The sequence below is a fragment of the Musa acuminata genome, chromosome BXJ1-5, assembly GCF_036884655.1.
Source record: "Musa acuminata AAA Group cultivar baxijiao chromosome BXJ1-5, Cavendish_Baxijiao_AAA, whole genome shotgun sequence".
NCBI lineage: Eukaryota > Viridiplantae > Streptophyta > Magnoliopsida > Zingiberales > Musaceae > Musa > Musa acuminata.
The window spans coordinates 13,605,235-13,627,758 of NC_088331.1; the positions used below are offsets into that span (position 1 = coordinate 13,605,235).

At 44.4% G+C, this 22,524-nt stretch overlaps 2 protein-coding genes and 1 long non-coding RNA gene across 5 annotated transcripts; 1 reads left to right on the forward strand and 2 right to left on the reverse strand.

Moving 5' to 3' along the window:
- Positions 1-11,420: 11,420 nt before the first annotated feature.
- On the reverse strand, positions 11,421-13,594 carry LOC135673839 (glutathione S-transferase T1-like). 2 transcript variants are annotated; one of them, XM_065183191.1, is made up of 4 exons: positions 13,169-13,594; positions 12,943-13,019; positions 12,736-12,809; positions 11,421-12,279 (listed from the first exon to the last, which is right to left on the reverse strand). In XM_065183191.1, the coding sequence occupies exons 1-4, from the start codon at positions 13,181-13,183 to the stop codon at positions 12,215-12,217; spliced, it is 231 nt and encodes a 76-aa protein (XP_065039263.1). In that variant the 5' UTR covers positions 13,184-13,594; the 3' UTR covers positions 11,421-12,214. The 2 variants fall into 2 exon arrangements, 1 of the variants encoding a protein (XP_065039263.1); XR_010513460.1 differs by lacking the exon at positions 11,421-12,279 and adding an exon at positions 12,366-12,643 and having other exon boundaries at positions 13,169-13,579.
- A 5,352-nt stretch (positions 13,595-18,946) lies between these two features.
- On the forward strand, positions 18,947-20,114 carry LOC135674993 (uncharacterized). The gene is made up of 3 exons (XR_010513790.1): positions 18,947-19,150; positions 19,233-19,403; positions 19,583-20,114. It is a non-coding gene; the product is annotated as an uncharacterized LOC135674993 (long non-coding RNA).
- A 95-nt stretch (positions 20,115-20,209) lies between these two features.
- On the reverse strand, positions 20,210-21,847 carry LOC135583361 (actin-depolymerizing factor). Of its 2 annotated transcripts, XM_065185255.1 has the most exons (3): positions 21,706-21,847; positions 21,169-21,434; positions 20,210-20,456 (listed from the first exon to the last, which is right to left on the reverse strand). In XM_065185255.1, the coding sequence occupies exons 1-3, from the start codon at positions 21,706-21,708 to the stop codon at positions 20,306-20,308; spliced, it is 420 nt and encodes a 139-aa protein (XP_065041327.1). In that variant the 5' UTR covers positions 21,709-21,847; the 3' UTR covers positions 20,210-20,305. The 2 variants fall into 2 exon arrangements, with proteins under 2 accessions (XP_065041327.1, XP_065041328.1); XM_065185256.1 differs by lacking the exon at positions 21,706-21,847 and having other exon boundaries at positions 21,169-21,566.
- Positions 21,848-22,524: the final 677 nt, after the last annotated feature.

The following is a 22,524-nucleotide window of genomic DNA, read 5'->3' on the forward strand; positions in this document are numbered from 1 at the left end:
ACGACTCGACGAAGTACACCAGGAGGTTCGCGGGTCAAAGGGAGAGCTCGGGGCAGACAGACACCAAGGGTCCCCGTTCGCGCCCGAAATACAAGATCAAGCGATCCCACTACACTTCCGGCTCCCTTCGCTAGAGGCCTATGACGGCGCCACTGACCCAGCGGACCACGTGGCCGCTTTTCGCGCTCAGATGGCGCTATATGGGACTTCTGACGCCTTGATGTGCAGGGCGTTTCCGACGACTTTAAGGGGGCCAGCCCGCGCGTGGTACAGCAGCCTGAAGACCGGGACCATCACTTCCTTCGATCAGCTCACCGATGACTTCGAGCTCCACTTCGTAGCCTATGCACGGCCAAAGCCCTCCGCGGCATTGCTCCTCAGACTCAAACAAAGGGAGGGCGAGCCCCTCTCACATTTTTTGGATCGCTTTGCCACGCAAATCCAGGGTTTGCCGGACACTCACCCCTCTCTGTTAGTGCAGGCGTTTGTGATAGGCCTGGGACCTTCCAGATTCCTCTGGTCCCTCGCGGAGCGACCTCCCACTACGGTGCCAGAGATGCTCTGCTAGTCATAGGTGCCCAGCAAGCCAATCACGTGAGTGATGGCACGTGTGACTTGATACAGAATCTTTTTGCTTATTATATTTTGGCATATATCACTTTATAACTATTGCATAAATGCATACATATTGTGATGTCCTTGGATTTGTGCAATGGGAATCGGATCGTGATGAGATCACGATAATGAGATCGATTCACCTTTAAACACATATCCTAAATAATCCCGGTCATAGGTTACTCGAGAGGGACATCGTGATAACCGGATAGACTGGTGTGCTGTATACCCGTTCATATGATGGATGCAGCTGGTCTTATAGCTGCTCGTGTAGGGACACTAGGGATACATTACAGGTGCTCATTGGAGAATGAGTTCACTGATTGATCCGCTTACGGAATGCTGGATGGTTGATGATGCCTTATTGTCAGACAACGATTCCGTAGTCCTAGTGGTGTATCTGGTTCTTAGACTTGAGACACCAAGGATGTCCTGTATGAGTGCTCCACTCTTTGATACCAGACTTATAGGTTTGGCTGTTCCCAGATCTAGTACAGCTGGTCATTGGGAGTGGTAGTCGACCTTACGAGGGCTATTGAGTGTCGATAGAGGATCATCCACTCTCGGTATCATAAGAGGAATATCCCATGTGTTCTTGCTCAGACAAATCCCTGGCCAGGGTCATTCGGATTGAGAGAGAAAGAGTTCTCCGGGAGAATCCGATTAGAGCGAGACTCGAGTAGAAACCGTATGGGTCTGACAGCACCATGCTCGATATACGGTCTCTGGGATATTAGATGGATGAGGGACTATAGGTACATGGTAACTGAGGACAGACAGGTCCAATGGATTGGATTCCCCTGTATCGTCTGGGGACTACGGCGTAGTGGCCTAGTACTTCCGTAGTCGATGAGTCGAGTGAATTATTACAGAGATAATAATTCACTGAGTTAGAAGGAGTTCTGACAGGTATGACTCACGGCCAGCTCGATATTGGGCCTAGAGGGTCACACACATATGGTAGGCATTGCGATGAGTAGAGGTTCGGATATGAGATATCCGACGGAGCCCTTGTCTTATTGGATGCAGATCCAATACCCACTAGGGAAAGGACCCATTAGGGTTTTGACACGGGATCTCTATAAATAGGAGGGATTCACAGCCTCATAGGCTAGAGTCTTTGCTTGCCCTTCCTATTCTCCTCTCCCTCTCCCCCTCAGAGTAGGCCTGGAGTTTTGAGGAGCGTCGTCGCAACCCTGCTGTGTGGATCACCGCTAGAGAGGAGGACGCTTGACCTCCTTCACCCTCTCCTAAGGATCTGCAAGGAAACAGGGATATACGATCTCCCTAGGTAACACAATCTCTATACGCAGTTTTGTGCTTTTGCGGATTTTGCGCACCAATCTTCGCACGACGATGAACATCTTTTTGGGAATCGGGGATTTTTGTTTTCTTGTTCTTCCGCTGCGCATACGATGTCGCCCCCCCTATGATTTCCCAACAGTGGTATCAGAGTCAGGTTGTTCGTGCGAATGATTGGTTTTGAACTGCGTGTATTGTGTTTAGGAAGAATTTTGACGTCAAAATCGTTGACGCAAAAGCGAGGAAGGGCAGCAACAGTTGCTGCCCTCGATCTGCATGCCTGCAGCCACCTGCAGCGGCAGCCGCAGCCGCAGCCAGGCAGCACAGCGCCGGCGCATGCGCAAGCGCTGTGCCTGCAGCAGCCGGCCGGCGGCCTGCTTGCAGCAGGCTTGCTGCCGGCGGGGCTGGCAACCCGCGGGCAGAGGCGCCGCGGGGCAGCAGCGCGGGCTGAGGCACCGCAGGGCAGCGGCGCCTGTGGCCGCTGCTCCCACGGGCAAAAACCCCGCAGGGGCGGCCGCCAGCGAGACAGCACCACCTGCGGGCGCTGACTCGCGGGCAGAACCGCCCGCGGAGGCGGCGGCGCCCGCGGGGGAGCCCACCCGCAGCGGCATCGCCGCCAGCGGGCGTGCCGCCTGCAGGCGAGGGCAGTGCCCTCGCCCCGCCGCACAGGCCGCCGCCGGCAGGGTGGCGGCGGCGGCAGCTGCGAAATGGGGAAAGGGCAATAGGGTTTTCTGGGAAAAAGACAGTTTTACCCCTCGGAATTTAAGAAATTCCAGTTTCTGTCTTTTGTCCAAATTACGAAAATACCCTTAGGAATTGAGAAATTCCCTATATATCCCTGATTTCAGAAAATATTAATTAATTAAAAGGTTTAGTTGATTATTATTTTTATTATTATCTAGTAGTCCTACATGATGATGATTATTTATACATGTGATGTATGATGAGTGGACGGATGATCATGGACCGTGTGATGTGTGTACTTGTGATTATTATTATTGAGGTCTGCGAACCTCCATTATATTTCTCGTTTATTGTCGGGCCTGCGTGCCTATGATTAAGTTGTAATCACATGAGGAGGCGCAGCGGGAGCGTGGATGCCATAGCGGGACCCACGAGACGGACGATCGTGATGCATGGAGATGCATCAAGATGTCGACGGAACCGACGAGGACGAGATGGACGATCACAAGGCATGGAGATGCACCGTTGCACACATAGATCTTGATGTGAGTGATTAGGCCTACTGGCTCGGGCCTAATCATATTAGGTTGTGGTCCATGATCATCTGGTGTGATTGCTTATACACATACTAGATATGTATATATATTTGCATGCGATGTAGATATATATTAAATATGCATATGTGTGACATGTCATATTAGGAGACCAAATCATAGAAACATCTCTCGATAATATTAAGTCGGTAAACGTGAGGCAATTAGATTGACCCACGTGGCCTTCCATCGTTATGAGTAGGAACCGAATCCCGGTGTAGGTTGAGTTGGTCGAGTCCCTCGAGACTCACCTATATCGCGATTCGCTATCTTGCTTACGACATAGAGATGTCACCGGTGACCTGAGGGCATGATATGCTTGGTCGAGTCCCTCGAGGGTATATCATCAAATCAGACTCATCTTGTAACGAAGGTGTTGACTTAACCGAGCATCATGGTTGGTCGAGTCCCTCGAGGCCATGGTGATTCGGAGGCCGAACAGGACGGGAATCACAAGGAGTTGTGATCGGCAAGAGTTGTCTACCTTTTAGGCTTAGTGTGATTGGTCGAGTCCCTCGAGGTTACACTAAGACGCTGATTGGATCCTGATCCCCACTAGAAGTCTGCCGGAGACTTCCGTTTCACGTGCTGAGGGTGTCGCGTGACTCGTTAGTAAAATAGTGGGAGCATATTAAGATAGAAGTCCATATCTTGATAGTTTATTTCTTGCAAAATCTGCATGTTATTCATTTTTTGCTACATCTTTATTTTCAGAAAATGTCGCTTTCAAATCCCTTACGTGGCATACTTGATGTCAACCGCCTCACTAGTCCAAATTATACGGATTGGCTCCGTAACTTGAGAATTGTTCTCACAGCGGAGAAAATCGTGTACGTCCTTGATACAGTGATGCCTACGCCCGAAGAAGGGGCAAGCGAGGATGAGATCGCTCGCTACGTGAAGTACATTGATGACTCCACTCTTGCTCAGTGCTATATGTTGGGCTCTATGACTCCAGAGTTACAGAGACAACATGAAAAGATGGATGCCAGATCCATTCTCCTGCATGTCCGTAAATTGTTTGAGGAACAGGGAAGGACTCAACGATATGAGATATCCAAGAGCCTTTTCCGCGCTAGGATGACTGAGGGGACACCGGTTCAGAACCATGTCCTAAAGATGATTGAGTGGATAGAGAAACTCACAGGTCTAGGAATGGTCCTAGAGGATAACTTGTGTGTGGACATTGTGCTTCAGTCCCTACCAGATTCCTTTTCACAGTTCATAATGAACTTTAATATGAACAAGCTTCAGGTGACTCTCCCAGAGCTTCTCAATATGTTGAGGGAGGCAGAGAGTACCAGTAAGAAAGAGAAGCCAGTTCTCTACACTGGTGAGACCAGAAAGAAAAGGAAAGTAGAAAGGTCCCTTAAGAAGGGAAAGGGCAAGGGCAAACAAGGTAAAGCAAAGGTTGCTAAGAAAGACCCAACAAAGGACAAAGGCCAGTGCTTCCACTGTGGTAAAGATGGGCACTGGAAGAGAAACTGCAAAGAGTACCTTGCAGAAAGGGCGAAACAAAAGCTTGATGAAGCTTCAGGTACATTCATGATCAGTCTCCATTTGTCAGACTCTTATGATAACACATGGGTATTAGATACCGGTAGTGCTTATCATATATGTAATTCGTTGCAGGTTCTGGCAAGGCCTAGGAGACTAGAGAGAGGCGAGATGGACCTCAAGATGGGTAATGGAGCAAAAGTTGCTGTATTAGCTGTTGGCGAGGTCGCCCTACATCTGCCTAGTGGAGCTTTTATTGCATTAGATGCATGTTATTTTGTTCCTTCTATTATCAAAAACATTATCTCCATTTCATGTTTAACAGTTAGTGGATATAAATTTGTTTTTGAGAACAATGGTTGTTCGATATTATTAGATGATAAGATCATCACGAAAGGAACATTGCATAATGATTTATTTATGTTAGACACCACTCCACATATCATGAATATAAATGTGTCCAAAAGGAAACGAGATGAGTTGAACAGTGCATACCTGTGGCATTGTAGGCTAGGTCACATCCATGAAAGAAGGATTCAAAAGTTGCTAAATGATGGATATCTAGATCCATTCGACTATGTGTCATATGCAACTTGTGAGCCTTGCATTCGTGGAAAACTGACCAACTCTCCATTTAGTGGAATTGGAGAGAGAGCCACTGAGTTGTTGGAACTCATACATAGTGATGTATGTGGACCCATGTCAACTCATGCCATTGGAGGTTACTCCTACTTCATTACATTTACTGATGATTTCTCAAGGTATGGATATGTGTACTTAATGAAGTACAAGTCCGAGGCCTTTGAGAAATTCAGAGAGTATAAGAATGAGGTGGAGAACCAGACTGGAAAGAGTATCAAAACTCTTCGATCAGATCGAGGAGGTGAGTACTTAAGTACAGAGTTTACTCACTTCCTCAAGGACCATGTGATATTATCCCAATGGACACCTCCTTATACACCTCAGCTCAATGGTGTCTCTGAAAGGAGAAATCGTACAATATTAGATATGGTACGGTCCATGATGAGTTTCGCTGACCTACCCATCTCATTCTGGGGATATACCCTAGAAACCGCAGCTTACCTTCTGAACAGAGTTCCAACTAAGTCGGTGGTGTCTACACCATATGAGATATGGAAAGGGAAGAAGCCTGATCTTAAAGTAGTTAAGATTTGGGGCTGCTCTGCCCATGTTAAAAGACACAACCCCGATAAGTTAGAATCAAGGACAGGGCGATGTAAATTTGTGGGATACCCCAAGGAAACTTGTGGGTATTACTTCTATCATCTCGAGGACCAAAAGGTCTTTGTAGCTAAGAGAGCAGTGTTCCTTGAGAAGGAACACATTCTTGACGGAGACAGTGGGAGAATGATAGAATTGAGCGAGGTTGGAGAACCAAGCTCAAGCACCACTCTACAGCCCGAGTCTGTTCAGGTATCTAATACACAAGTTTCAACTTTACGCAGGTCTGATAGAGTATCCCATCCTCCTGAGAGATATGTGGGATATATTAGAGCAGAGGATGTAGAGGATATTGATCCTCAGACCTACGATGAGGCTATTATGAGTATAGACTCCGGGAAGTGGAAAGAAGCCATGAATTCTGAGATGGATTCTATGTACTCCAATAAGGTTTGGAACCTAGTTGATGCACCCGAAGGTATTGTACCCATCGGTTGCAAGTGGATCTTTAAGAAAAAGATCGGAGTAGATGGATAGGTAGAGACCTATAAAGCAAGGCAAGTGGCTAAAGGGTATCGTCAAAGGCAAGGTGTTGACTACGACGAAACCTTCTCACCCGTAGCAATGCTAAAATCCATCAGAATTCTATTGGCTATTGCAGCACACTATGATTATGAGATCTGGCAGATGGATGTGAAAACCGCATTCCTCAATGGGAACCTGGAGGAGGAGGTGTATATGATGCAACCTGAGTGATTCGTGTCCAAGAACTGCCCAGATAAGGTGTGTAGGTTGCTTAGATCCATTTATGGACTAAAGCAAGCTTCCCGAAGTTGGAACATAAGATTTGATGAGGCAATCAGATCTTATGACTTCGTTAAGAACGAAGATGAGCCTTGTGTATACAGAAAGGTAAGTGGGAGCGCTATCACCTTTTTGGTGTTATATGTGGATGACATCCTCATCATTGGGAATGACGTAGGAATGCTATCCACAGTAAAGACTTGGTTATCTAAACACTTCTCCATAAAGGACTTAGGGGAAGCATCCTATATCTTGGGGATTAGAATCTATAGAGATAGATCCAAGAGGATGCTTGGCTTGTCCCAGTCTAGGTACATAGAAACCATTGTCAAAAGGTTTGGCATGGAAAATTCCAAAGGGCAAACATGAATATGATACCTTATGCCTCAGCAATAGGGTCTATCATGTATGCCATGCTATGTACTAGACCTGATATAGCGCATGCTCTGAGTGTCACGAGCAGGTATCAGGCGGATCCAGGCTTGGAGCACTGGAAAGCAGTAAAGTGTATCCTTAAGTACTTGAGAAGGACTAAGGATCTTTTACTAGTATATGGAGGTAATAGCCTTAAGGTTGAAGGCTACACTGACTCAAGTTTTCAGTCTGATGTCAATGATAGCAAGTCGAATTTAGGGTATGTGTACACCTTGAATGGAGGAGTAGTGTGCTGGAAGAGTTCCAAGCAAGATACCACTGCTGACTCGACCACAGAGGCGGAGTACATTGCTGCATCAGATGCAGCAAAGGAGGGAGTCTGGGTGAAGAAGTTCATCACAGATTTGGGAGTCGATACAGATAGCGACAAGTCGACTTCCTTATATTGCGACAACTATGGGGTGATTACTCAAATAAGGGAACCCGGGTCTTATCAGAAGTGTTCTGAGGAGGTTCCAGCTTATAAGAGAGATCGTAACCCGAGGAGATGTAGCAGTGGAAAGAGTTCCATCCGAAGATAACATTGCAGATCCACTGACAAAGCCGTTGTCTCAGATTGTCTTTGAGCGTCACAGGGGTCTGATGGGGATCAGACACATAGGTGATTGGCTTTAGGTCAAGTGGGAGATTGCTAGTCATAGGTGCCCAGCAAGCCAATCACGTGAGTGATGGCACGTGTGACTTGATACAGAATCTTTTTGCTTATTATATTTTGGCATATATCACTTTATAACTATTGCATAAATGCATACATATTGTGATGTCCTTGGATTTGTGCAATGGGAATCGGATCGTGATGAGATCACGATAATGAGATCGATTCACCTTTAAACACATATCCTAAATAATCCCGGTCATAGGTTACTCGAGAGGGACATCGTGATAACCGGATAGACTGGTGTGCTGTATACCCGTTCATATGATGGATGCAGCTGGTCTTATAGCTGCTCGTGTAGGGACACTAGGGATACAGTACAGGTGCTCATTGGAGAATGAGTTCACTGATTGATCCGCTTACGGAATGCTGGATGGTTGATGATGCCTTATTGTCAGACAACGATTCCGTAGTCCTAGTGGTGTATCTGGTTCTTAGACTTGAGACACCAAGGATGTCCTGTATGAGTGCTCCACTCTTTGATACCAGACTTATAGGTTTGGCTGTTCCCAGATCTAGTACAGCTGGTCATTGGGAGTGGTAGTCGACCTTACGAGGGCTATTGAGTGTCGATAGAGGATCATCCACTCTCGGTATCATAAGAGGAATATCCCATGTGTTCTTGCTCAGACAAATCCCTGGCCAGGGTCATTCGGATTGAGAGAGAAAGAGTTCTCCGGGAGAATCCGATTAGAGCGAGACTCGAGTAGAAACCGTATGGGTCTGACAGCACCATGCTCGATATACGGTCTCTGGGATATTAGATGGATGAGGGACTATAGGTACATGGTAACTGAGGACAGACAGGTCCAATGGATTGGATTCCCCTGTATCGTCTGGGGACTACGGCGTAGTGGCCTAGTACTTCCGTAGTCGATGAGTCGAGTGAATTATTACAGAGATAATAATTCACTGAGTTAGAAGGAGTTCTGACAGGTATGACTCACGGCCAGCTCGATATTGGGCCTAGAGGGTCACACACATATGGTAGGCATTGCGATGAGTAGAGGTTCGGATATGAGATATCCGACGGAGCCCTTGTCTTATTGGATGCAGATCCAATACCCACTAGGGAAAGGACCCATTAGGGTTTTGACACGGGATCTCTATAAATAGGAGGGATTCACAGCCTCATAGGCTAGAGTCTTTGCTTGCCCTTCCTATTCTCTCCCTCTCCCCCTCAGAGTAGGCCTGGAGTTTTGAGGAGCGTCGTCGCAACCCTGCTGTGTGGATCACCGCTAGAGAGGAGGACGCTTGACCTCCTTCACCCTCTCCTAAGGATCTGCAAGGAAACAGGGATATACGATCTCCCTAGGTAACACAATCTCTATACGCAGTTTTGTGCTTTTGCGGATTTTGCGCACCAATCTTCGCACGACGATGAACATTTTTTTGGGAATCGGGGATTTTTGTTTTCTTGTTCTTCCGCTGCGCATACGATGTCGCCCCCCCTATGATTTCCCAACATGCTCTAGTGGGCTAATCGGTACATCGCAGCCGAGGCCTGGGCGGTCGTGAGGAGAAGGGACGACCTCCGACCGCGGGCTCCATAAGAGATGCCAAGCACCCACGGTGGCTACCCGATGTAGCCCTCATGAAAAGAAATCTAAGCCCTGCCTCAGTCTCTTCTGAGCGAAGGTTCAGTATCTACGTGACCCCCTCTCGGCTCGCGGTTGGCCCCAGCTTAAACCCCTCTGACTCTACACAGCTCGGTCGTAGACTACTTGAGTCTACCTCAACGCGGCTTGCCCACCTGAGCCGTGTCCCTCGGCTTGAGCAGTGTCCCTGCCCGAGTCCACCTCAGCACGGCCTGCCCGCCTGAGCCGTGTCCCTCGGCCGCAACTTGCCTGCGCCAAGCTTCTCGGCCATGCACTGCCGAGTCCACGCTTACGCGGCCTACCCGCTTGAGCTGTGTCCCTTGGCCGCAGCTTGCCTGCGCCGAGCTCCTTGGCCATATACTGTCGAGCTCCCCTCAGAGCAGCCTGCCCGCCTGAGCGGTGTCCCTCGGTCGCAGCCTGCCTGCATCGAGCTTCTCGGCCATACGCTACCGAATTCACCTCAGAGCGGCCTGCCCGCTTGAGCCGTGTCCCTCGGTCGCAGCCTGCCTGCGCCGAGCTCCTCGGCCATATATTGCCAAGCTCCCTTCAGAGCGGCCTGCCCGCCTAAGCGATGTCCCTCGGCCGCAGCCGAGCTTCTCGGCCATACGCTGCCGAATTCACCTCAGAGCGGCCTGCCCGCCTGAGCGGTGTCCCTCGGCCGTAGCCTGCCTGCGCCGAGCTTCTTGGCCATACACTGCCGAGTTCGCCTCAGAGCGGCCTGCCCGCCTGAGCGGGGTCCCTCGGCCGCAGCCTGCCTGCGCCGAGCTCCTCGGCCATACACTGCCGAGTCCACCTCAGCGCGGCCTGCCCGCCTGAGTTGTCTCTCGGCCCGAGCTACTTCCCTCGACCATGCACTACTCGACTCCACCTCACGCAGCCTGTCCGCCTACGTCGTGCTCCTCGGTCGCGTGATGCCCGAGACCACACCTGCGCGGCCTGCCCGCTTGCGTCGTGCTCCTCGGTCGCATGATGCCCGAGACCACACCTGCGCGGCCTGCGTCGTGCTCCTCGGCCGCATGATGCCCGAGACCACACCTGCGCAGCCTGCCCACCTGCATCGTGCTCCTCGGCCCAATGCTCCCCGAGACACACCAGCGTGGTCAACCCGCCTGCGTCGTGCTCCTCGGCTCCATGCTCCCCGAGATCACACCTGCGCGGTCAGCCCGCCTGCATCGTGTTCCTCGGCTCCATGTTTCCCGAGATCACACCTGCGCGGCCAGCCCACCTGCTTCATGCTCCTCAGCTCCATGCCCCCCGAGACCACCTCCTCAGCGCGGCTTGCCCGCCCGAGACGTGCTTGACCTCATGTCGCCTGAGACTACCGTGGTACCGGAGGCTGAAGCCATGCCTCGGACTCCCCCATTTTTACAACAACCGACGCATAGCTCCTTTCGGGGGGGGAATATGATGAGGGTAATAATGGTGACATGACGTGCCACGACGTTAGCCACGCTTGGGCGACACTCTACCCGAGGAGGAGGGCAATAATGCTGACGCGATGTGCGCTGACGTCACCCGTTCTCAGACAATGACTTCATCGTTGCCTGACCTCGCGCGGTTGGCCAAGGCAGAAGAGGACGACGACCAATGCTCGCCCATACCCTACGGCAGTTCGGTTCTCCACGCAACGCCAACGGCAATGTCAGACGCCATCAGAGGTACGGTCCTGCTCCTGCAGGCAGGCACATCAGGTAACACTAAACTTACCTATAAATACCCCAAAGTTCTAAACGAATGGGGGACCTCTTGATACAACAAATTCCCTCTGCATCCACTGACTTGATCGTCGGAGGGGTCGGGCCGAGCTTCCGACCCGACCTGTGTGCAGGTGCGAGAACGAGGTCGTCTCTTCTCGGTGCCGCGGTGAAAGCTTCCCTCCCGACGCGACATCCCCATCGGACCGCCGTAATCGGCCATTGAGAGATCTCGAGGGACGCTGCGCGAGATCCCCGTCATTCGGACCCCCAACCAAGCCGCGTCGGCCCCGAGGCCACGGCATAAAGTTGTTTACACTAACAAAAGTCAAACCATTCTCGCAGATAAATCTATTAAGACATCATAATGTTCATGTGAGGCTCTTTCTTTTGATTGTTATAGTTGTTTCATCCTGGTCTTTGGGATTTCAGATTTATTTCATGTTAAATTTTGCATATGATTCAGAGCCTGTTCAAGTCGGTTTAAAATTTAGAAACCCTTTATCTAGTAGCAGTTTTTATTTTTATCTGTCTTTTCCTTTCAAGGACACCTTAGTCACTCTGGTGTTTTCAATTGCCCATAAAATTTAATGTCTTCTTGAAGAACAATCATGTCTACCTAAGGGTCATTCCACAAGTGATATACAAAGTTCAGAGAGCACAAAAAAATTAAAGAACTACTGATACATGGTAAGGTGCCAGAAAAAGGAATTTTGAAACCATCTTGATGTATGACAACTTACCAGAGAAGCTACAACACCAGTGTGTTGTAGGATGGATGAGTAGATGGGATCCAATGGGATTCAAGTTTTGTTAATAGATCAAGCAACAGGAGCAACACGTACTGCAAATCTTGGGTCTGGTTGATTATTTTATGCAGTTAAGGCTATGATAAACAAAATTTTGAAACATAGTGTTCTCCAAATGATTTGGCAAGACATTGCCTCAGAATTAAGCTAGAAGAGTTACTTCTATCAAATGAAGCATAAGTTATATGATGGGCAGTTTACTATGAGGACAAACTGTTCAGACAAATGTGATACAGTGACTCAGTTACCACCATCAAAGGAGTTATGTTTTGATCGATCTTTTTCGCAAGGACAGGAGAAGTGCATAAAGAAATTATATTTAAGCATAGACTTAAAGAAACAATATCTACCTCTCAAAGAGCTTTAAATCTCCATGAACAATTGCTGGAACTTCTGTCATTGGGTTTATCTCTGGAAAAATATCTGAATTAGTACATCTAGAAAGGAAAACATTGGAGCATACTGAGAAAGCTACGCTTAGTTCGTAAATCAGCAGAGACTAGGAAAGCTTGCACATTCAGATTAAGGAGGAAAGAAACAAGTTATTCTCTGCATGATTTGTTAAGCTCAAGAGTTCACATGAAGTAGTCATTCCTGTGAAATAAAACATAAAGAGTTGATGATAGCAGAGCCTCCGAATTGTCCGTTGTTCTCAGATGCTCGTTTAGTGTACTATTACTGTGAAAGATGACTTCCATTTTCTTCAACCGCTCGATTCACCTTCAGGACGACATGTTTGCAAAAAGAGGGAGGGTTCGAGATCTCAGTTACTAAGCTGTGACAACACAATAAGAAAGATTGATTCCGTCGCCCTGCAACTCATGAGGAAAACGAGAACAAAGAGGATGAGAGCTAACTAGGGGGGACCTTTGAAATCGGGCAAACGATGCTTGCCCGTCGTGAAATCAATCGTCACCTCCTCGAAGTCAATACCGTTGACCCTGACATCAACAAGAACCCAAATCCCTCACGATAGTCATGTAGATCAAAGCAGAAGAAACAAAAAAAAAACCGAACATAAAAACAAGAGACATCTAAGCGAAAGACCAAGACGAAAATGTTAGGGAATATTACTTGCAGAAGATTATAATCGCCCGCGACGGCTGCGACAGCCGATGACCGTACACCTTCAGCGTCATCTCTCTCCTCCTCTTTATAAGATAAAAAACTCTTTATAAGACCGCGACGGCAAGTATGAAATCCTCTTTATAAGATAAAAAAAAATGAGCAAGGAAACTTTTTCGAATAATAAGAATCATTGAACCAACAGTTATTGTTGAATCAATGTTCCCCAACTAACTGAATCAAACACCATCGAACTGTCAAAGGACTCTTTCGCGTTCTTGGACGGTCTCCGTTCTTCGTCTTCCTCGTCTTCTTACTGTGGAAACAGAGCTTGACAACCGATCTTTTGGTGCCAATTTTGGCACATAGCTGGGAGAACTTTGATTACTGTCGTCCTCTTCGACAGTTCAATGAATCAAGATGTACACAAAGTCGTGGATCCAATGTTGAGATGTCTTTTTCCCAAGTAAGCTTGCGTTGATCGAATCCCTATCGGTAGTTGAACTCATCCCGAGCAATGAATCGGGGCTCATCTCCGATCTACTTCACCACCGCCGAGTCGAAACATATTTGTCGCACTCTCATCCATTTTCTCCCGATGCGACAATTCGCATTCAAGAACGAATCATAACATTGCAAACCCTCACACTTAAATATGACCTCATGGGGAAGCAAATCCAAAGAAATTTTAATGGCTCAATCGAATTGACGTTACATCGACATCGTTGCCTTAAATTAACTAATCAACAGAAAAGTTTGTTGCTGCAACATATTAACCTCTAAATCATAATGGGCGATTTTCCATAAAAATATTTATATCTCGAGTATTTTCCCATCGATTCTTTTATTTTTATTTTTTAAATAATATCTTTAATTAAAAGAAAACCCAACTTACTCTTAAAAAAAAAATTTATAGTATTTTTGGTTATCATAGTAAATAAAAATACTGTAAAACCTACTTAAGAACACCATAAATAATCTAAATAGATTTTAAATCTTAATTAAATTAATTATAAAAATATGATATTGTAATGATCTATGAGTAATAGCAACTAAGGAGTCATAATATGATATCACTTGTAATATTTTTTAATGATTTTTAAAGAATTTATAATAATCAATAAAACACTATCATGAGTTAAATAAAAATACTGTAACAACTGAAAACTAGGAAAGAAATAGATGAAAACTTTAGAGGTATTTTAATTTTTTTTAAATTAAGGGTATTGTTTGGGCAAAAAATAAAAGAAGGATATCTTTTGAAAATACGAAAAGTATGGGTCATTTTAGAAAAGTCACCAAATAGTAAATAACACCAAATAGATTCAAATTTTCCAATCGCACAATGCAGTATGTAAAAAGTTTGGAAACTGAATCCACAATTTTGCAAAATCTCAAAGGAACAACTTTAGCAAGACACCAATGTTCACTCTGGTAGGTACATAAAAAATATCCAACAAATTCTTTCTCTACATCTGAAGCTGGTGACCTTTTTTGTGGAAGGAAAGCAATACAATGACTCTACATCTATGTATTTGGATAATCAAAAGAAAACATGTAAAGGTCTATTGCTTTAAGTGATATGAAAAAGAAATTCTTCATATTATAGGTAATTAGGTAATGACTTCTTAAATAAACCTCTCTAGAAAGGTCCGAAGAGGATGGCTTGTTAGGATCAAGAGCACTAAGAGGGGGGGGGTGAATTAGTGCAGCGGAAAACCTTCTACGATAAAAATCGCGTTCGTTCAATAATAGTGATTTCGGTAAGAAAGTAGATTCGTAAATCACTTTAACTTTTGATTAAGCGAGATGCAGTTAAAGCAAGGATATAAAGACAGTTTGCAGTTATGATAGAAATCAAAACGTAAGCGCAAACTGAAATATGATGATCATACGATAAAACTGATTTACGTTTAAACGCCGATTCGGAAAGTGCAAAGCTTGAAACCCAATTGTATATGTGCAGAAAGCAGTAAGCTTTTGAGGAGGTTTGCAGTAAAGATACTATGCTCAAAGTAAATGCAAACTGAGATTTAGAGTGGTTCAGTCAATCTTGACCTACTCCACTTTTGGCTTTCTCCACCGACGAGGTCACCGATGTCAACTAGAGGCCTTCCTTCAATAGGCGAAGGCCAACCACCCTTTTACAGTTTCACTCCTTTTGACGGGCTTAGGAGACAACCCTTACAGAATTTTCTCTCCTCTCTTTAAGGATCAGAACTTGGAAGAAAAGAGGGAGAAGAACTTTTGGCCTTTACAACAATTTTGAGCTCTAAAAATCACAGAACAAGATCAGGATTTCTGTGTATGTTGAGTGCCCTTTCAGTGCTGAATGAGTGGGGTATTTATAGGTCCCAACCCAGTTTGAATTTGGAGCTCAAAACTGTCAATTCCCGGAATTCCGGGATCTGGCGGTTGCACCTCCTGACTGAGGCGGTTGCACCGCCTGGCAGAGCTCGAAGACTGAGCCTCTGGGCGGTGCCACCTCTGTCAGGGGCGGTTGCACCTCCTGCCAAAGCTCGAAGACCGAGCTCAGGCGGTGCCACCACCTGACTGAGGCGGTTGCACCTCCTGCCAGAGCTCAAAGACCGAGCTCAGGCGGTGCCACCTCCTGTCAGGGGAGGTTGCACTGCCCAGTCTCGCTCGGAGACTTAGCCCAGGCGGTGCCACCTCCTGGCTAGGGCGGTTGCACCGCCCAGTCTCACTCGGAGACTTAGCCCAGGCGATGCCACCTCCTAGCTTGGGCGGTTCAACCGCTTGGCAGAAATCAGGGTCCGAATGGGTTGATCCATTCGACCCAATTTGGGTTTTTCAGGGGCCCAATTGCCCCAAGATTAAGTTAATGGGATCACCTCCCATTTTCAACTTAATCATTGTGCTAACTACGATATTTCCTAAGATATTTACTTAAACTTGTTCCAGTGCGTCAATCGCTTCTTCCGGCGAGCTTCCGGCAAACTTCCGTCGATCATTCGACGAACCCTCAGTGATGCTCCTGTGGACTTCCGGCAAACTCCTGAACTTGCGACGATCCACTTGGCGAGTTCCGACGAGCTTCTTTGGCAAGCTCATGGACTTCTCGGATTTGTTCCCGCAGAACCTCCGACGACTGTCCGAACTTCCGTCGAACTCTCGAACTCCCAACGTGATCATTGTCTTGACTCCGGCGCAACTCCTACTGCATATCTTACTTTCATCGTAGTTAATCCTGCACACATAAAACAAAACTTCGATCGAGACAATTAATCCTAAGCAATTAACCAAGTTGTCCGGCATGTCATTGGTCCCTCGACGCTTCGTCCGATTCTTCGGTACATCGTCCTCTCCTGCAGCCTATTGCCCAATCGGCCAGTTGACTCCGCAACTCCGATATCCTTAGCACAATACCCGCTCTTCTTGGCCCGATGCCTGAGTCCACGGCCCGAAGCCTTTTGTCGATACGTCGACCGATCCACCGGCCCGACATCCAATCTTCTGACATGTTCCTCCGGCACAACATGATTTTCCTGCTTTAATTGTCTCATCCTAATCAAAGCATCCTGCATCACTCAAAACGCAGATTAAATCATAAACATATATCAAGTAGTTTCATCATCAAAATACGAGATTCAACAATCTCTCCCTTTTTGATGATGACAACCACTTGATGACGGAGTTAAACTTAACTCCCGGAGTTTAAACAAACTCCCCCTATCAATATGCCATATCGATAGAACCTTGAATTCAAACTAAATTTAAGTCATTGCAATATTCGTCATGAATACTTACAACACGTCATCATGAACTTATGCATAAACATCATACTTCTCCCCCTTTGTCATCAACAAAAAGGAGAAGTCCAACTATTCTTGTGTTTGGAATATTAGTTTAACTTATTGTATGAAAAACATAATATCAAGTTTTATCATCATGCAGTTTTGAAGCCAGAAAATTCAGCAAATGTTACATCATGCTTAGAACATTCAAGCTATCAAGTTTTAGATATGCAAGTTTTACAGCATACAAGATGGCGCTTTTAGAATATGCAAGCTAGCAATGTTACAACATTTTAGAACTTGCAAGCTAGCAATTTAGAGATGTTCAAGAAGGCAACTCTTGCTTCTTGAAATATGCAAGTTGCAAGCTAGCAAATTTTTGCTTCCTTTGCAATGTTTGAGCTCGCAATTTTGCTTCCATTGCAAGGTATAAGTTTAGCATGTTTAATTTTCTTGAGATAGCAACTATTTGCTTCTCTTTATACTACAAGATAGCAATTTTTACGATATGCAAATTTTACTACATACAAGCTAGCAAACACTTCGAAAGCAAATGCAAGATAGCTTATGTGTAAGTTTCAAGTTTTGCTTCTTGAGATAGGCAAGATAGCACTTTTGCAATTTTTGTTTGGCAAGCTTGTGATGTTCAAGATAACAAGCTCTTTATTCTCTTTTGAGAAGTGTCATTTTTGCTTTCTTTGCAAAGTGCAAGCTAGCAAAATGCCAAACTAGCAAGAGATAATGTTTTACATGAGGCAAGCAAACAATTTGGCAAGTGTTACATTTGCATCTTCTCTTTAGAGGAGTGTAATTTTTGCTTTCATCTTGAATTGTGTAAGCTAGCTAGTTTGCCTCTTTTCATGATGTCCACGCTAGAAATTCTTGCTCCCCCTTTGTCATTGTCAAAAAGAAGGGAAGACCCCCCCCCCCCCCCCCCTTTTTTTTAATTTTCAGATTATGACAAAGATAAGTATCAATTTTATTTATGCATCATTATATATTCAAATTAAAACATACACAATTTCAAAAACCTTATTTTTCATGCACGATACCGAAAAATCATCATTAATGAGTATATCATACATGATACTCAAAACATTAAAAATTTTAAGCATTTATCAACATGTTGATCATGATACCAAACATTCATCATTTAAAGCATTCATGATACATATCATATGCAATACATCATGTACATCATCATCATAAGTATTACATGCATCATTTTAAATTCATGAATATTTTATCATTGCATGCATCATGTCAAATCATAAAATATACAATCATCACACAAGATGTACAAGGCAAAGAAATCTTGTTATTTCTATATTATGAAATATATGATATCAAGGCTCATGATTCATTTGAAAAGATATAGCATAAAGAGCAACTTGAAACATTCTTATCAAGATCACATTTTAAAATATTCCAAGTATCAAGATATCAATATGACACTTCATTGGATTATGAGAAATCAAAAGATAAGTTACACTTCATTTAAAGAATTCTTTTTTGATGAATGTAGGGAGCATAATGAACAATCTTGATTTATAAAGAACTTCATGTTATAATTATCAAGATCATGATTTTAATAATTATTTTCTTTAGTAAAGAATCACAAAAGCACTTTATTTTTGCATAAGAAATCTCATTGTATTGTTAGGATCAAGATATGTATGTGAAACAAATCTTTGCAAGTAAAAATACTATCATCCATATTTCAAGATGGAATTTATAAGCAGGAATCATTTCTTCAAATCCATTTCAGAAAAATATTTTATAATAAGTGTATGAGAAAATCCGATTGTTATGATACCAATTGTTAAGCGAATCTAAAAATGAAATTAACACTTTCATGCATTCGGATAAGATTTTGCTATAGATTTTCAAGTTCAATCATAAGATAAAACATGCTCATGATCATAAAAGTTTTGTATCCAAAACACATAATTTCCAACATGTTATTAAGGCATGTAATAGTGTAAAATCATCATGGCAATTAAATGATTTGAACATTGAATCAAAAAAAGTCCGAAAAATAATCTTAACGAGTTCCTTCCAACCACGTGAGAGAAGGAAACCCATAACCAAGTACAGCCGACACTGATGGTGATCATTCTATATCTTCAACGACGAATGAGAGCGGAGTTGACGCCGGAGATCACTTTTTTGTGTGCATTCTTGAGAGACACTGATGGTGATCATTCTATATCTTCAACGACGAATGAGGGCGGAGTTGACGCCGGAGATCACTTTTTTGTGTGCATTCTTGAGAAGCACGCTTGTACCACTTTCCCTCGATTACATCTGCTCTCTCTACCCTAATAGTCCAAAAGGCTTAACACTGCTTTTCTGCGGCCACAACCCCAATACTCGGATTCGCATGTCCCCGACAAGAGAGCAATCCGAACTCCAGACGATGAGCGACAACGAGAGAGCTGCGACCAAGTCTTTGTCAACTTGTTGGATTTCTTATTGTTTGTTTGATGGGCAAATCGTTGTTCGCTTTAAATCTCATACATGGTTCGCCTGTTTGCATGACAGAGGCCAGAGGTCCTCGATCCAAGACGAGCATAGCTATGGGGTGCAGGAAATGTGAGAAGCCAAGGGCGACGTATAGGAAGGGCTTGTGGTCGCGAGAAGAGGATGAAAAGCTGAAGAGCCACATGGATAGGCATGGCCATGGTAGCTGGAGCTCGCTTCCCGCCAAAGCTGGTGAGTCTCTGCGATTCCGTGGTAAAGGAAGAAGAAGAGGAGGAGCTCAAGTTTGATTCCTAACTTGAGCTTTTCATCATGTTACAAAGTTGCACTACTTTTGAGTGACGGATGGGAATTCTGGAGAATCAAATTGCATTTGCAGATTCATCTCTCGAGTTTGTTTGTGCTACTCTCAGGCTTGCGACGAAATGGAAAGAGCTGCAGAGTAAAAGAGGTGGCTCGATTACCCGAGGCCAGGGCTGAAGCATGGTACCTTTTCTCCTCTGGAGGTGGAAACCGTCGCGAAACTTCATTCTGTGGTGGGAAACAAGTAAGCATTCTCATCACATTTAAATTTGCGCGAATAATTAGCGTAGATTTGGAATTGTGATATTTCTGATCTCCAACCGAGATCTTCTGAATGATTTCGTGATTCTAATACCTTGGATGAAGAATCCATTTGCCTATTTATTGTCTTTCATCTCCAACTTAAAAGATCACCTCTGCTTGGGTCTAAGAACTGCATCCTCCCTGGTTCTTAAAGAGGATTCTTCTGGTCATGCATCAAAACCATTCAAGTCACTCAGCAACACAATAAATAGATACGACAAAAACAGAACTAGATCCTTGTTCTGGATATGAGTTTGTGAGTATTATTAAGCTCCAACCACCACTTCGTTTAGGAATACGGTGGCGATGGGGTTATGAAATCAAGGATGTGTGAATGCATTCCAGTGGAGAGCCTAACAATTCATTCATTCATTCATTCATTCATTCCATCCGTGTAACGAAACACGAAACGTAACATTCATCGATGTGGTTTGCAAAATTTAGCGTCATCCATAAAAAGCTAATTCTTGGGATTTGGGTTTGGGTTTGGGTTTGGGGTCCAGAGTGGAGGAAAAGCCACAGGAACTCGGTTACATAGCTCTCCCCTTCACAATATCGATGCTCATCTCGCTAGGGTCCGTCGCCTGCAGCTCCACTTGTATGCCATCGAGCTCCCTCTTGAATCTGTCCTTGGAACTGGCATACAACATCTTGCTCCTCACCTTTGATGAATCAGGGGACCTGCACAACAACAAACTGGTCCAAGTCATCATCGACCTTATGATGAGGTGCAGCTTAAAGCTCAGCAACCTTCTTCTTATGATCATCTTTGGGAAGACCAGACAACTGCCTATTTCTCAGAGCTGATCTTGATAGCAGCAATTAATTAGTTGGATGAAGGTAGAAGAATCATATTTCTCTATTGATGAGGTGACACGATTATTATCTATCAAACTGATCATCCACATTATTGCCTCATGATTCATAGTTTTCACATTTTCTGCGTCTACCTCTCATCTAAGATCATCACTCTGATAGATACTGAGCCATATTACGAATCATGCACATCGAATTGAAACTGTTCACTGAACCCTTCATATGATGAATTATTGTTCTCATTATGAATATTACATCTATCTATCTATCTATCTATCTTAAGAAAAGAGAAGATCTTGTTTCTTGTATCATAATAGCAAAGCAATTCTCTCGATCTAACATTTTGATCACTAAGATAACTCATGCAAACAATATTCATGTCAGTCGAAAACAGAAACTGTTCAAAGAAAATGATCGATCATGACTCACGGAGGATGATTAGTTTTCTTCTTTTGAAAAAAATTATAATTTCATGAGCTTTTCGATGTTCTACAAGAAATGTTGTGGAACCAATTCCTCCTTCTGGAGGAGTGATGATCGTGTCGCTTTCGGGAATTCACACGGTGCAGTTCCTTACCATGCAATGAAGAAGATCTTGCTCTTTTGGCAGTTCTCATCGGTGACGAAATCAAAATCGAAGACGGCATAGCGGCACTCGTTGGGCGGAAAGCATGCAGTGAAATCATCGTAGCTCTCATCGGGCCGACCCAGCTTCTCCACCATGACCTGCTGTATCTTCTCATCGATCTTGAACACGATGAACCGGAAGTTCCTCTTGGCCTTCAGCTCCAGGAACTTGAGCTTGCACTCATCATTCACCGCCATTCCGGATGCGGAGTTCGCCTGTGCAAACTCACGACACGAATCATCAATTATTTATCAGCAACAATCGATGATAATGCTAATTATTCACAACAACAACAACAACAAATCTGATTTGTTCATATCAGAAAAAAGAAGAATTGAGTTGATTTGCGTATGGATGGCTATGAGCATCCTAGTTCATCATCATTGGTTCCATGCGGAGCCTAAAATATGATGCTAGGTAGGTAGGTAGGTAGGTAGGTAGGTGATCAAAGCCATCGAAACATAAAGAAAGGAGATGCATGCTCACCATGCTTTCTCTGCAACGAGGGATGAGCAAGCCCACGGAGGATGAAAACCGGCAAGGAAAGAGGAGGAAGAAGAAACAGGGGAGGGGGGAGGATGCAGTGATCCTTGGGATGACTACTTAAATGGCACTTGTGAGGGGGAGAAAAATGTGGGAAGGAGAGGATTTGATGGAGGGGAACGAAGGTGGGGGTTGCAGCTCGAGGGAACTCCACGGAGCTCTCCTCTCCTTCGGTGCCGCATCCACGGCAAGAGGCTGCTTCATTTTGCTGTTCCATTTTTGACTCGGTCATCTGCTAATTTTATCCCGCAATCAAACGGTTATTGATTTCGTACTACTTTGTCATTTTATATCATCGGTTTTCATACACTAAAAAGATAACCATAAAATCTTTAAAATGATATAATAAAACATATGACATGATGTTTCATAATTATTGAATGCAAGAAGGTAAGGCAAAATTAGCTGATGATCAATCAAAGCACGGATCAAAATTTTCCCATGCAAACTAATCCTAAGAGTTATTACGAGTATTTTATATTTTTATGGACTTAATTAATTAATTAATTAATTAATTAATTAATTAATTAATTTTACTGTTGGTTACAAGTTATTGATCATAGACTAAAGATAAACTTAAAATATTGAAAATGATGATGTTTCATAATTATTTAATGTAAGAAAGGTAAGACAAAATTACTCGATGACCAAGAAAGAATCCAAATTTTCCTATAAAAACTAATCCTAATAATTATTATGAGTATCTTATATTTTATGGACTTATTTAATATATAAATTGTAATCACTAGTGATTTTTTTCTC

Excerpts from the sequence above, each read along its gene's own strand:
- LOC135673839 (XM_065183191.1), bottom strand. Across the intron at positions 12,810-12,942 it reads GCGATTATAATCTTCTGCAA|GGTCAACGGTATTGACTTCG; the intron begins GTAATATTCCCT and ends TGTTGATGTCAG. Across the intron at positions 12,280-12,735 it reads TCGTTTGCCCGATTTCAAAG|AGATAAACCCAATGACAGAA; the intron begins GTCCCCCCTAGT and ends ATATTTTTCCAG.
- LOC135583361 (XM_065185255.1), bottom strand. Across the intron at positions 20,457-21,168 it reads AAGATCTTCTTCATTGCATG|GTCCCCTGATTCATCAAAGG; the intron begins GTAAGGAACTGC and ends GTTGTTGTGCAG.